Source organism: Buteo buteo, chromosome 1, assembly GCF_964188355.1.
Source record: "Buteo buteo chromosome 1, bButBut1.hap1.1, whole genome shotgun sequence".
Classification (NCBI taxonomy): domain Eukaryota; kingdom Metazoa; phylum Chordata; class Aves; order Accipitriformes; family Accipitridae; genus Buteo; species Buteo buteo.
In genome coordinates this window covers 72,482,736-72,496,671 of record NC_134171.1, presented here as the reverse complement: position 1 = coordinate 72,496,671, position 13,936 = coordinate 72,482,736, and the positions used below count along the sequence as shown (strand labels likewise).

Genomic DNA, 13,936 nt, shown 5'->3' with positions numbered 1-13,936 from the left:
TGGAGTGCTGTGTTGCACAGGCGTTAACACGCTCTGCACGTGTTCCTGACCCTTGCAGGATGAGGGCCATGATCTGTTTCCAGAGGAGCTGAGGCCCTAGCTCTAACCAGCCTGGGATGCAGGACTCCTCTAGCAAGTGTGGATTTGAAATTCCCCAGACAGAAAGGATTTTACAGCCACCAAGAAGCCTGACTTCTTTGGTGAATACTCTTACCAGGCAGATGTGACATACCAACCACTGCCAGCCAGGGCCTCCTTCAGCTGAAATTCCAGAAAGAGCAAATTGTGTCCCTTTGGGGGAGAGTCTGGGCCAGAGATGAGACACTCCTAAAAGCAGACCTTTGAGCATCCCTGCCGTAAGCATTTCATACCAGCTAGACTGAGACAGCTTCCTTTTTGTGGTGGCTCTCTGAGGGGGTGAGATGCAGCGCTGCTTCTTTAGGGTTATCTTCTCTTAGTATCTTCCCTCAAATGGTCTTTGCAAGAAGGACAAATAATAATACAATTGCCTGTTAATGGAGGTAGCTAGTCATCCGTACCTAAACATTTTCAAAAGCAACACCACAATGTAGACCTGTAAGATGGTACCTTTAGTAACTCAAATCCTACTGCAAAAAGTCACACCAGAAGCTGGAGTGTACATTCAGACCCTTCTGGCAGTTTCTAGAAGAAACTACACTTGTGGTAGAAAGCTGTGACTTGAGAGCAAGGATAATACTGTACTCAGATTAGTATTTGGAAAAAAAAAAAAAAATCCAAAACAAAACCAACCCAAACAAAAGCCAACCAACCAAAAAAAACACCAACAGAAAGCCCTTAATTTCCAGTTTACTTTTGCATAAGCAGCTCCATTTTTCTAAGGACAGCCAAGGGTGTCCACCAACGTGGTACTGTTTCACCACGGCCAGGGCACAGAGCCATAGCACCGATTATGGTAGGCTTTGTTTACCAGCAGGAGCTAAACTGTCATCGCAGCTACAAAACACCCACCATCACTCTTACAGGGTGTTGATATTTGGTATATCTGGACAATTCCTATGCCATTTTACTCAGACCCTCGCTTTCAACGCTAACTTTCCTACAAAAAAAAACAAACTGTGGTGAAACGGCATGATTTGTATGATATTGCCCATCACTGCAGAGCTCTTCTGAAGTGGAAAGGGCTGGGATTCTTTTTTCACCCTGGACATGTGACAGTAGATGTTCACTGCTTCATGTCCTTAAAGGGTAATTTTTAAGGCAAGGGGAGGGTGGAATAACTGTGAAAAGGCTGGGGCCTCTTTCCCCATCATAATTCTTAATATCATACTCAGAAAGAAAATCACACATCCCTGCTACAGCACAACAGTGAACCCTTTCTGCTATATTTTAATAGAAGGTAAACAAACAAAGAAATTAACTGGTAACTTCCCAGTCAGCTTCATCCTTTTATTCCAGTACTTGCTATAAAGTATTTTTTGTGGACTCTTTCGGAAGACTTAAGTGAAATATTGCCCTTGCTTTGTTTTATTCAGCAAGAGGCAGGCCTGCAGCACTGAAATGCTTTTGCGTGCTATAAATATCAGTACAGTAAATATTTTTCATAGGAAGAAGCAGGAAGGCTTTAAATTTTTTTTCCTATGTAGCAGTATGACTCTTACAGTAAAAATGTCTTCAAAGCTCTTCTTGTGGCTGTCTGCCTTATAAGCACACGAAGGCTAAAAAAAGTCTCAACAGATCCCTTGCTCTAATCTTGAATAAAAGCCACATTAGCTTTAACAGTGACAGTTTTCCCTCACCCTCAAGCTAGCTGAAGGAAGAAATGACCCACTTACTTAATTTGCTGCAAGGCAGAAGCTGTTGCAAGCTTATTAAAATACTATCTCTCTTGGAGAACAATTAGATCAGAAGTAGATAGTGTCACTTGGTTCTTCTTCACTTAATAAGCTTAATACCTGCTATTTGAACTGTCTCTACGAGGCAGAAATTGAATTTAGCTTGTTTTGGCTTTGACAATCTTCATGCGTAACTGAGATCCCTGCTGCACGTGTCACGGCGAGTAGGAACTGAGGCTTCAGGCACCTCTCTACTTTCTCATCAACTCTTGACTGCCCCAGCTTACTGCTCCTTCCTTCATCAGCTCAGATATAATGCTCCAAAGTCCTAAAGTTGATGAAATCAATTAGCAGAGGATCCCAAGAGCCTTCCCTGCAGGACACTACCTGGACCACTTGAGTTGTGTCAAGGCACAGAAGCGTTTGCTAACCGAGATGGACTTTGTCCAAGAGAGAAACAAAAACGGTGGTCTCCAGGATGGGATTCCCCTTCCAACTTTTCTTGCCACAACCCAGAGATTTTGATATTCAGATCTTTATACCGAGTAGCAACTCACAGTTAGACTTTTTTCCTGTGGATTACACAGCATCACCCTGTCTGTCCTATAACTTATAATAGTAGTTATTTGAAAAATAAAAATGTTTGTACTTGTTTCTGTAAAATCAGTGATACCACGGCTGTGTATGCCTCAATGCCTTCTGTGTAAAGCATGCTCACTTCACACTAGCGTTTCATTCCACTCACACATCTAGAAAAGTTACTACTTGCCAAGGACAAGTCAAGCCTGGACTCTTCTATGTGGGCCACCAGCTTCAGATATAAAAGCTAGTCCCGCTTTCACACATGGACAAAATAACTGGTTTTTCAACGGGATTGCAAAAGTCTGGGAGTACAGCTAGATACTAAATTCTTCAATGGTTTAGCGTCCCTTTGTCCTTTTCGGATGTTACAAACCTAACCAAAGCTCCCTCATCCTGAGGTCACATCCTCCAACAGCACCAGTAAAAACATTCTTGCCCACGTAGTAATTAATAATGTTGGCATAAAGCAGCGTGTTGAAGAGCAAGCTTGCACAGACCTAGAGAATGATCTGAGACTTTCAGTTACAGGTGGGAATCTTGCCCCTCTGACACTTAGCTGTAGCAATCCCCAGGGAGAGGCTGCCTCTTGCAAGAAGCATGGCTTGTTACCTGGATTACATACCACCTCTGAAGAACAACCAGATCGCAGAACAACTCGGAGGAACCACGTGCACACAAAGCAATGCCCAAGAGCTGTGCTTAAGCAGATACGCCGAAATCACTACCTGTGACAAAAAGCCTGTCTGTACTTCCAGCTAGCAGCTAAATTAAAAAACAGGAGTACAAAGGCATACACAGAAAGGTCAGCAAAAAGGGTCTTCACTCCCTGAAGCCGGGTTAAGTACCCTTTCCATTTCAGTTACAGCGCATCCTCACACAGCTTGAGACTCTCGCAGCACTCGGCGAACTTCTGATAAATGTCCTCTGGCAGCCAGTAGCTGTGTGCCGCTCACCGGGTGGCCAGGGGAGAGAGCCAAAGGAGCACCGCCAGTTCTGTGCCAAGATGCAGCACTGACAGGGAAAGCAGCATCTCAGAACACGGCTGCAAGCTGCCAATCTCACCAGTAGCAGAGATCTGCACCTTCATTCCTTTCATTTTTGCCATTATATGGTGAAGTCTTGGCTCTAACTTGAGAGGAGGTCATCAGCTGGAGATCCTTATCTATTTCCAGGAAGGCAGTTTGTCCCCATTTGACTTCCAATGTATCTAAATTAGGTGTCAGAAAGATCTTAACTACAAATACTCCAGAGACAGATGTTTTACACTTAGATACAGCATCTCTCTTTCATACACCATCAAGTAACAGCCATTTAGAAAAGGATTTCTTACAGAAAAGACTTACAAACGTAGGTTTAAAAATACTATTACTTTTCTCTTGTCTTCTAGCTCCAATTTGTTCTACCTGCCTCTCTTCACACTGCTCCATTTCCCTTTAGCCAGAACATCAGTGCCTCTCAGACTACCAGATTAGTCAACCCATTGCCCAGCTTCCCCCTACTTCCCTTTCTGTCCTACCTCTTTCTTGACAACATAAATCCTCTTCCTTCTCCTACATTTCCTCCTGTGAAGGTGTCTTTGTTCTCTACCCCAGGCCAGAAACACAGCTCATCTGTAAGAACCTTTGCTTCTTTGCATTAACTGCTGGTGGAAAGGACTGCTGCCTTCTACACCACACTTTTTTACCTGCTTCAGCTTGTTCATTCATTTGTTCTTAAGGCTGCTTCCCCACTTAGAGTATGAAAAAGAATCCCTTTTTCAGAAGACTTTCAAAGTTGCTCACATGCTGGCCTGGCCATATAGAGCTATTCCCACATTTCTTACCAGTTGAAGGGAAGAATGGGACTTACTGCTAGAACTCTAGAGCTAACTAATTTTTCAGTATTAAAAGTTAAAGGGAAAAAATAAACTCCAATGTAAGTATATAATTCTGGTCTCTCTCATCGTTACTGAAGACCTCAGTTTGAGAGTTCTGTTAAAACTGCTGCTCCAGGCATGAAGTACTTAGATGGTCATTCAGACTTAAATTAATTCAAGATTACCCAAGTTCCTGCTCTGAAGACTTTCCAGGGCATCTCACTAGGAACTGGGGGTGCCACTGGGCACCTGGCTACCCACAAGCTGATGTGCTGCTTCTCCAGTAACTGCTGTAGTGCCTGTGTGGTCCCCATGAAAACAGGGTAAGCCACCCTGCATCTATTTTAAGCCAAACTCTTGCACGTGGACTGCAACTATGGAGCAATTTGTGTACTGTGTGTTCTCACCCGAGCTTTACCCTGTAGTGATGTATCATGATACCCATAACTTCAGTGCAATTATAAATGGAAAACCTATTTAGATACTTGCTTCATTCAAAAAAAACCATCTACGTAGTCATGTTATGTGTGCTGAAGCCAAAATATTAACAGTTGGAAATGGCAATGGCAACAACATCAAAAGGACCAGCAGTCTAACTTGGTATTTCTCTTTTTTCATAGTTTCTACCTGCTGGTACTTTCTACTTGCCTTTATGAGGTTGTTAGATTAGTAGACTAGAGTAGCCAAGATTGCTCATTTCTATTTTTCCTTTGCAGTGCTGCCTTTGGAAATGAAGGCGCAGCTGGAGGAATAGTTAGGTAGTTGTGCTGGTTTTGGCTGGGATAGAGTTAATTTTCTTCATACTAGCTGGTATGGGGCTGTGTTTTGGATTTGTGCTGAAAACAGTGTTGATAACACAGGGATGCTTTAGTTACTGCTGAGCAGTGCTCACACAGAGCCAAGGGCTTTTCTGCTCCTCACCCCCCCCACCAGGCAGTGGCTGGGGGGGCACAAGAAGTTGGGAAGGGACACAGCCAGGACAGCTGACCCCAACTGGGCAAAGGCATGTTCCAGACCATATGATGTCATGCTCAGCATATAAACCTGCGGGGAAGAAGAAAGAAGGGACACACACATTCGGAGTGATGACATTTGTTTTCCCAAGTAACTGTTAGGCATGATGGAGCCCTGCTTTCCTGGAGATGGCTGAACACCTGCCTGCCGATGGGAAGTGGTGAATTAATTCCTTGTTTTGCTTTGCTTGTATGCATGGCTTTTGCTTTACCTATTTAACTGTCTTTATGTCAACCTCCAAGTTTTCTCACTTTTACCCTTCTGATTCTCTCCCCCATCCCACTGTGAGGGAAGTGAGAGAGCAGCTGTGTGATGCTTAGTTGCCAGCTGGGGTTAAACCACAACAGCTGTTCACAGAACTCTGGAAGTTTCTGATTCTCAGAGTCATTTAAGCAATCCCTGTCGTCTTTGCATTAAAACAACTGGGAGCACACACAAAGTTACCACCTGTCAGCTGGGAGGCGGTAACTTCTTAAGCTACTCAAGTTATTCCACAAGCACTCAGGTGATCAGCCACAATACAACAACACTGCATATGCTCACCGCCCTGAAAATGCATTAAGAGAACTAGACCCCTGTCAGAAGTTACCTCACCAACTACCGCAAGCTTCTCAGATACTTCAATGAAAAATATTTCAGTATACTGTGTGGGAGAGTTGGTCAGCTGTTCAGAGTACCAGAGTATTGAGGAGTTCCAAACTTGCAGACTGTATCAGCTATCTTAGGCTGAATGCCTGTAAGATTTCCAATAAGCAGAAAAGAAGGTTAGTGAGTTGAAAGGAAAAGGTAAAAAATAAAAAGCAGACCAAACACCATTAAATTTCATTTCTATATTTCAGTAAAACCTACTTGAATACACTTTGAAACAAGAGTACAACAAAATAGAATATACTTCAAATGTTGAATATACAAACTATTATAGTTCATTCTGAACACTGGTACTTCCCTCTTAACTTCAACTAAAAAAAATTTACAGGTTTAGAACTACCTGACAAAAGCTCATGCTGGGCGTGACCTTTCAAGTGACAGAGTAGAGCTGAAACTGAAATGTATGCGCGGATGTCAAGGCTAAGTGAGAGACACAGGCATGTTACAGCAGAAGGCAGAAAGCCTGCTGCTATTTTGTCCACAATTAAGAAATTTAGACAGACTTTTAACTACCATACAAAATATGTTACATGTAATTCTATAACAATACTGTGCTAGGTACAAGATTTTTAAAAAATTTGTTTTAATAAAAAAGCTTTACACAAACAAGCCATTAGCTTATTTCAAGAAAGATAACTGAAAATCAGTCTAAGGCTTTCATTTTGAATCTGCTTAAGCTGTATGATACAAAAATCCCTCTAGGTCTCTGTCTTCTTTTAGAAGCTCTTTAATCTTCTCCTTTATTTCACATTCTACAATACCTAGTAGCAGAGTTTTTCACATAGCACCAGTTGAGTACTGTGGGCACACAGTAGTAATTGCTGGTATGCATATAAAATGCATCAAATTTGCCATCTGTAACCATGAGACTTTCCTCTCCCCCAAAAAAACTAAAAACCAAGGCAAACCTCTCACACAGCTCTCTTTTAGTGTTCCAGGTCTTAGTGTAACTTGGTAACAGGTAACGTAGTGAACTGTTTGGTCCCTTTTCAGTCCCTCTATCTTTCTTTCTCCGTAGGTTCAGCTGTTTCCCAACTGGAAGAGGCAGTTTTTGTCAGCATATCAATGTGGTTCAATTCCCACTGAAACACGGGAAAATAATTTTGTTTTTCCAGTAAGTCTTCAACATATGCATGTTTATTAACATTCCAAAACTCTCCTTTTCAACTTGGTGATCGCATCCACTTCCCTCCCCCAATTATGTCAGTATATTCAAAACCGTAACAGTCTAGAAGTCCATGCTGGAAGCAACCCATTCTTCATTTCTCGCACGTTATGATTCCTTCTGTTTTCATTGTTACAGGAAGGGCAATAGCTGAGGGCGTGCTAACTACTACAACATGGGTCACAGTCTTGCTTCCATCTGCCGGCTTCTCTTCTTTTACCAGCTGCAGTGTTTTCACTTCACGTTCCTGTTTTAAAGCCGCTGTGTCAGATTTAACTTCTGGACTTTTTATAACTGCACTAATCACCCTGGGAGGAGTCTGGCCAGACGCCTGCTGAGCAGGCACCGATAGTCTCATTACTGGTGTCCCATGAGCTATAGACACGGGGGTTAGTGCTCTAACAGCCAGCGGGGTTCCCACGATGTTAATACTTCCTGACCCAGACAGGCCTGGTTTTGTTTGTAACTGACACTGCGTAAGTTGCGTGGCAGGGATCGTAATGATTTTGGCAGGCTGCATTGTGATTTTGTCTCCGTTTTCAGCAGAGGTTGGCATCACAGTAGGGATTGTCTGGATTACTACCTTTGGAGTTGTTGCTGTTGTTGGACTTGTGTTGGTTATCAACGGTGACCCTGCATTTACTGACTGCACTGCCACTGTTGAGATTTTCTGTCCCAGAGAGGTCATTACGACAGGCACTTGCATTGCCACACGTACAGTCCTGCAAAATAAAGAAAGATGTGTATGTTTAAGCCAAAACACAGGGCACCATTAGAGATGACAACAGGGACAGAGACATCTAGGATGTACAGCTTTTGAATTGGTTCTTTAAAAAAACCAGCCAAACAAAAAACCCACAACCTTTTGCACATCTAGCAATAGGAACTTTGGAAATTTAGCAGCATTTGTATCTCTTTTCTCCCCTCCCTCTCTCTACAAAATTCTAAAATATGCACGAGGGCAAGCATATTGACAGTTGGCTCCTATCTCATAAACGAGACTTACATAGTATTTTATCATGTTACATTGCTGCTTGCAAATCAGAAACAATTTCCAACACTTAAAACATAAACCAAAAAACTAAAAGACAGCTTCCTAATCAAAAAATTGTTTGTAATTAGCAAATGGCAAGCCCAAGCCACATTAATACAAACCTGGGAGCTGTCGTTGCTGGGACAGTAGTAGTGGTAGTTGAGGGACGAGATGATGATGTATCATGTGCTGGTGAGGCAATATTCACAACTCTGGTGACTGCTTTTTCTGTTCTGGTACAGGTTAACTGAGAGGAATTTTTTCCTCCGCGTGCAGAGGTTGCTGCTTTTAAAAGGTTTTCTGCAGATAAAGACACTCTTTCCAATGACTTTTCATCTGTAGGCATGGACAAATCTTCATTGCAGGGCTCACTTTTGTCATCATCTATGACAACTATATTTTTTGGCATCTCCTTAAACTGATATACAAGCCTCTGTCCCTCAACTTTTGCAAGGATTCCTCTTTGATAGTAGTATCTGCAAGAAAAGTACAATTAAGTAGTAACCAACATAGTGACAGGTTTTAAAGAAAACCTCATTCTATGCTAACAAGAAAATCTGAAGTAACCACAGTAAAACCTACAATGTGAGACGGTATGGAAAGAAGCTGGCAAAGTATCTGAAGGATCTAGATGAGAAAAAAATCTGACCTTTTAAACACATAATTGAGGAATTAAATGCAAATTAACCCGTAACATAAAAAGCAATAGGAACTGCAAGACCGATGCTTTTTAAACAGCTAAGTCAGCAAGAGGGAAAATCTTTTAAAATTTCGGAACTGTTATATTTCTATAGGCAAAATTAAGAATCAGATTTAAAATTATAGTAGATAACTTAAGGATATAAGAGTTTTTACCTCAGAGCTCTTCCCATAGTCTCGTAGTTCATGTCAGGTTTGTTTTTGTGTTTTCCCCATAGTCTGGAGACAGCTTTCGAGTCCACAAGTTTAAAGATTCCCTTCTCTCGCTGAGTCCATTTAATATATCGAGGACAAGTATTTTTGTCCTGGAGGAGGTCCAGAAGAAACTCCCACAAGTACGTTGTATTTCCTATAATCAGAAAGTATTTAAATATTAGAAACCCACTTTCAAAGATAACAGAAAGTTCTCCACATATAGGTAACTCTGAATGACCCGCATTACAAGCAAATGTTACACAGTGGATGGTATCTCATGTAACCTGCACATATTCATTCATTCTGTTTAGTAAAGCTTCCATAAATATTTACATTCTGAAAGGAGCTAATCCAAGTGATGTGCTATATAGCACAGGAGCCTGTTCAATCCAGTGCCTATTCTCAGTTCTTTAAGCGTGGGAGGGTGTTCCAAGTCACTACAACCTACATCTGTTCAGCAGAGGCAGGATGAGAGCTCAGAATTTTCTTCTCGTATTTGCTCAAACGGGGAATGGAAATGCCAGTGCATTTCATGACACTGAAGGACAAGAGCATATAAATAACTAATTTTTAAAAGTCATACAACCTTCAATATCGAACCATCTCAACTGTGGTTAAGTTTGTAATATAACCTCCTGTCCAGGACCTGGACAGAAGAATTTTAATGTACTTCTCAGGTATTCAAGAGGTACCATTTCCACCGGAGAAACCCCAAAACAGGGTTTATGACAGTGACTATTAGGATGACATAAAACGTAACATGAGGATTGTCTGCACTCTGACTGTACCATTTGCACCTAGGAAAAGGGGAAGAGAAGCAGAAGAAAAAAAAATAGATCACATTCCAATTTGTACAGCTGGAGAAGACTCAAGTTATCTGAGAAGGGAGAACTAAGAGCTACAAGAGTAACAATCTCAGAATGTTAATCCCAATTTTTCACTTGATCACGCTTCCAGGGGGTGACATGGGCCAAATAAAAATATATTAAAAAATGTTTTTTGTGAAAAAGGGTCATTAATTCCTGAGATTTAGCGGCCCAGCATAGCGGTTGTTACGCCATGCTGGAGACAATTAAAATACATTAAGGCAGGTTGAAGACCACTGTTGCAGACTCCAAGAAGTTAGCTATCTTTGAAAAACCTCAAAGGGTAAAAAAAATTATAGTTTCCATCTTCTGGAAGACCACCTCATAGACAGAGAATAAGTGTATTTTACCACGTGCTCCAATAAACAGCAAGTACTGACTCAAGGGCTACCAAAATCCAGATTCTACTGGGTGTCAAGAGACATTTAAATAGGATCTATATGAGGAAGGAGTCAACAAGAGAACTCAGAAATCCTGAAACCATCCTAGATTTTAGGGAATTAATCCCTTTTTTTCCCCCCTTAGCTCCTCAGAAAAGGAATTTCTGGGTCCACCACCAAATGCTGTAGGTCTGCAAGAGATTCTCTGCAAAAAATAAGTGGGCTTCAGTAGTAGGAGGTAAACAGGAATTTCAAGAGAAATCATTTCTGAAAGTGCCTAATTTTTCTGCAGGAACAATGCTGCTGATTCAGCAGCTTGCTTCTTTTCCCTCATACTGTACACTGACTTAAATAACAACTTTTTTCCACAGGAGGACTATGCAATACCTATACTACTCAGAAGCCATCTACTATTGCCAGTAAGACCCAGCGATACTTCAGGTGGGCTGCTGTGTCAGCTATAACTGCAGTGCGTTTAACACAAAAAGCTTATTTTAGCAATGTTTAATACAATTTTGAACCATTTTTAAACCCTTTCTCCTTAGAACCAGACTTTACCAATACTATGAATCCAAGCTTACAGAATCCTGAGGAAGAAAAAGACATGGTTGTATCATCTGAACAGCTTTACGTTCATGCCACTCTTAAGCACCCATAAATACAGCCTGGTAGACAAATGTGTACTGCACCTTGCTAGGAAGACAGAAGCTTTATTTAAGAGCATACAGCTCTCCTCTCCACTCCTGAAAGGTCTCACGCTAACCAGTACTGAGCAGCCACTGAGCTAGACATTATTATTACCTATCTTAACTTCAATACAGAGTAGATTTTGCACAATGAAAGAAATTTTTGTGGCTAGCCAGTTATTACAGCTGCCAGCTACTTAAGAATGTTAGCTGTCATCTCAAAATTAATGGCCAGAAAGTGCGTGAATGATACAAGGCATTATGTGTATCAATGAACTGCCACACTGGTACCAGCATCTATGTGGAGAGGCTCAAAGCCAGTTTGGCTCCTTTCAACTGCCTACACTTTAAAAAGAGCATTTATGCAAACGAAAAACAAAATAGGAAAAGAGAAGCCACGCCTAAACTGCCAATCCACTATGTGAGGAGAAAAAAATACTATCTCAATTTAAGAAAAAAATATTAGTAAGTCTCCAGTTCCTCCTGTATAATAAACTGAAGGGCACAATTAAATCAGATTTACAGCTGCTTCACTTTGCACCAGAAAGCATCAGGAATGCACAAAGGAAGGAGTACCTACATGGACAACAAGCGATCCCCTTTCCAACTGTGCACAACCAGCTGTCCTCCTCCTCCATGACTTAACTGCTGACAGTACTGAGTTCTAGGAATAATTCCTGGTTTTCCAAAATCACGCTGCATGTAAAATAGCCTATATTTGCAAGTAATTTTTAAAAATAAATAACAAAAAATAAATCCAGTAACAAAATATTTTGCAGGAAATCAAGTTAGCCTACATTAAGAAAAAAAAAATTTATTTTATGCCAGTTGTAGTGTAAAATATGGAATGAGATACCTTGTGAGAACAAGAGACGTAAGTAGATCATTATGAGGGTCCACAGGGGAAAAAAAAAAAACAAAACAAAACACAAAAAACAAAGCATACCACCTCCCACTTCATTAAAAAAATGCAGCTATAGAGTGAAATCACCAGCACAGACAAAAACTAGAACAAACAGAAATACAGGCCTCCTTTCTCAAAGTTATTTATGCAGCAAACTAGGAACTGGGACACTTTATGAGTACTATTCAGATAATGGAAAGCTGTAACAGTGAAATCAGAATTAGAAATAAAGCTAAGAAGCTTTAAGAATACTCAAAAAAAGGAAAATTAAACAAGATGTACTTTTAAGCACAGCAGATGCAAAATCTGTGTCTTCATCGAGGTCCACTGCTACACCCAAATCCAAAGACGGCAACAGTGGCCGCCGCAGGGAAGTTTAATTACTGTTTGCGCTGGTTTTCCTGAGCTAACATCTGCACAACCTCAGTCCCATTCTTCTTTGCCCCACTGACAAATGTGACAACTCAGGAGCTGTACCCAGATAAGGAATTATGTAAACAGCAGAGACCTTGCTTTCAAACAAATCCCAAAATAATAGTGGAGCTGACCACTGCACTCTTTCAGCTAGTATGCTGCCACTGGAAGTCACTAAACTTTGTTTCTCCTAGCCATAGCAACACCTCCAAACAACTTTCAGTGCAGTAAGTGGGGAAGCAATCCACATTTTTCACCTCTAACCAGGGAAGAGCTGATACACTGTATGCCAACTCAAAGCTAACCTGTGAGCAAGTCCTCTCGTCTGTCTCCCTGCTGGGTGAATAGCAGGCCCTTGGAGTCCCAGAAAGGACCCGCTATTTATCAGGAGAAACATTAGGGAAGTATGACTCTCCTGCACAAAATCCCTCACTCAACCAGTAGAGAAACATATCAACATTTGTTTTTCCCCTGAAGGCAAAATGAATCTATTAGTCAAGCAACGTATTCAACTGAAGTTTGTGAATCAACTAAGAAAACATATTTTCAACCATCACCATTACAAACACCCATAAGCCGCTTCTATTTGAAAACAAGCCTTTCAGCAGTGGCTTAACAAATTATGTCTCTAGCAGTAAGTTAACACACAACACAAAAGACAGCAGGAGTCAATAAACATAAAGCAAAACAAATGAAAAATCAGAAAGCCTATTAACCGCAGAGCGTATTACAGGACACTTCCAGAGCAGTTCCACACATCCTTGTGCTAGATCTTGTACAAACATATTTGCAGACACAGAATAAAATTAAAACGGTAATGAAGTCAGTACAAACTCATCCACCAAATTTTTCAAGATCTGTATATTTCCTGTGACAGACACGATACATATACACTGCAAAATTTTAAAGACTTGATAAAAATATACCTTTGCCTTCTCTAGGTTTCTTCTTTATACCTAGTTCTGGAGACCCATCAGATATAGCCGATTGTTGGGTCTTCGGTTTACGGCCAGCTGCAAGCAAAACATGGCGGAAAAAATTATTAATCATATGCAGAATAGAAGTATTTTATAGTTTGTCTTTGTTGAAAGAAGCAGTTCATGCTTCCCCCCTCCCCCCCCCCCCCCCCCCCCCCGCTGCCATGTCCTTGCTACAGGTATGGATAAACTTCAATTCTTAGATTACTACTACTGCACATCCAGTTTAATTCATCATTTGGTTCCTTATTTCACAGGCAGATTTAACTCAATTTCAGACAAGTTAACAGCAGGTGAGGTAAGCACCATATGTATAAAGTAAAACTTAATTTACTTGTGTTCTTTTAATCCAGTGTCTGTTTTACTCTGAAATGTATTGTTTCTTCTCCTGCTCTGTTTTTGGTATTCTAGTATGGGTACTGATCAAAGCATCAGTTTTCCTAAGAAGTTTTACTATTGAAAACGCGAACATTCATGTCCACCTTGCACCCATCCGTTCAAAGCTATAGATAAAAGCTTCCGCTCAGAGCGCGAGTGGTGCCGCACGGGATTCACGTAGGACAGAGCATTAAGACGGCGACAAAGGGCACCCGCAGCCTGAGCGATGCAGGACAGCTCTGGGTGGTGCTGGAAGCCGCAGCCCCCATCTGCCTGCTGCCCACGCGTGGGGCTGCCCTGCCCCGGGTCGCTGCGGGCTAGCAGGG

At 41.4% G+C, this 13,936-nt stretch overlaps 1 protein-coding gene across 6 annotated transcripts in view; it reads right to left on the bottom strand.

Moving 5' to 3' along the window:
- Positions 1-6,082: 6,082 nt before the first annotated feature.
- The window catches only part of ELF2 (E74 like ETS transcription factor 2), a 39,488-nt gene continuing 31,634 nt past the window's right edge, over positions 6,083-13,936 (bottom strand). For all 6 annotated transcript variants that reach the window (XM_075036307.1, XM_075036296.1, XM_075036347.1 and 3 more), the window contains 4 exons: positions 13,182-13,268; positions 8,967-9,159; positions 8,234-8,587; positions 6,083-7,800 (listed from right to left, as the gene is read on the bottom strand). In XM_075036307.1, coding sequence (XP_074892408.1) covers positions 7,173-7,800; positions 8,234-8,587; positions 8,967-9,159; positions 13,182-13,268 — 1,262 coding nt within the window. In that variant the 3' untranslated portion in view covers positions 6,083-7,172. The remainder of the gene's footprint in view (positions 7,801-8,233; positions 8,588-8,966; positions 9,160-13,181; positions 13,269-13,936) is intronic.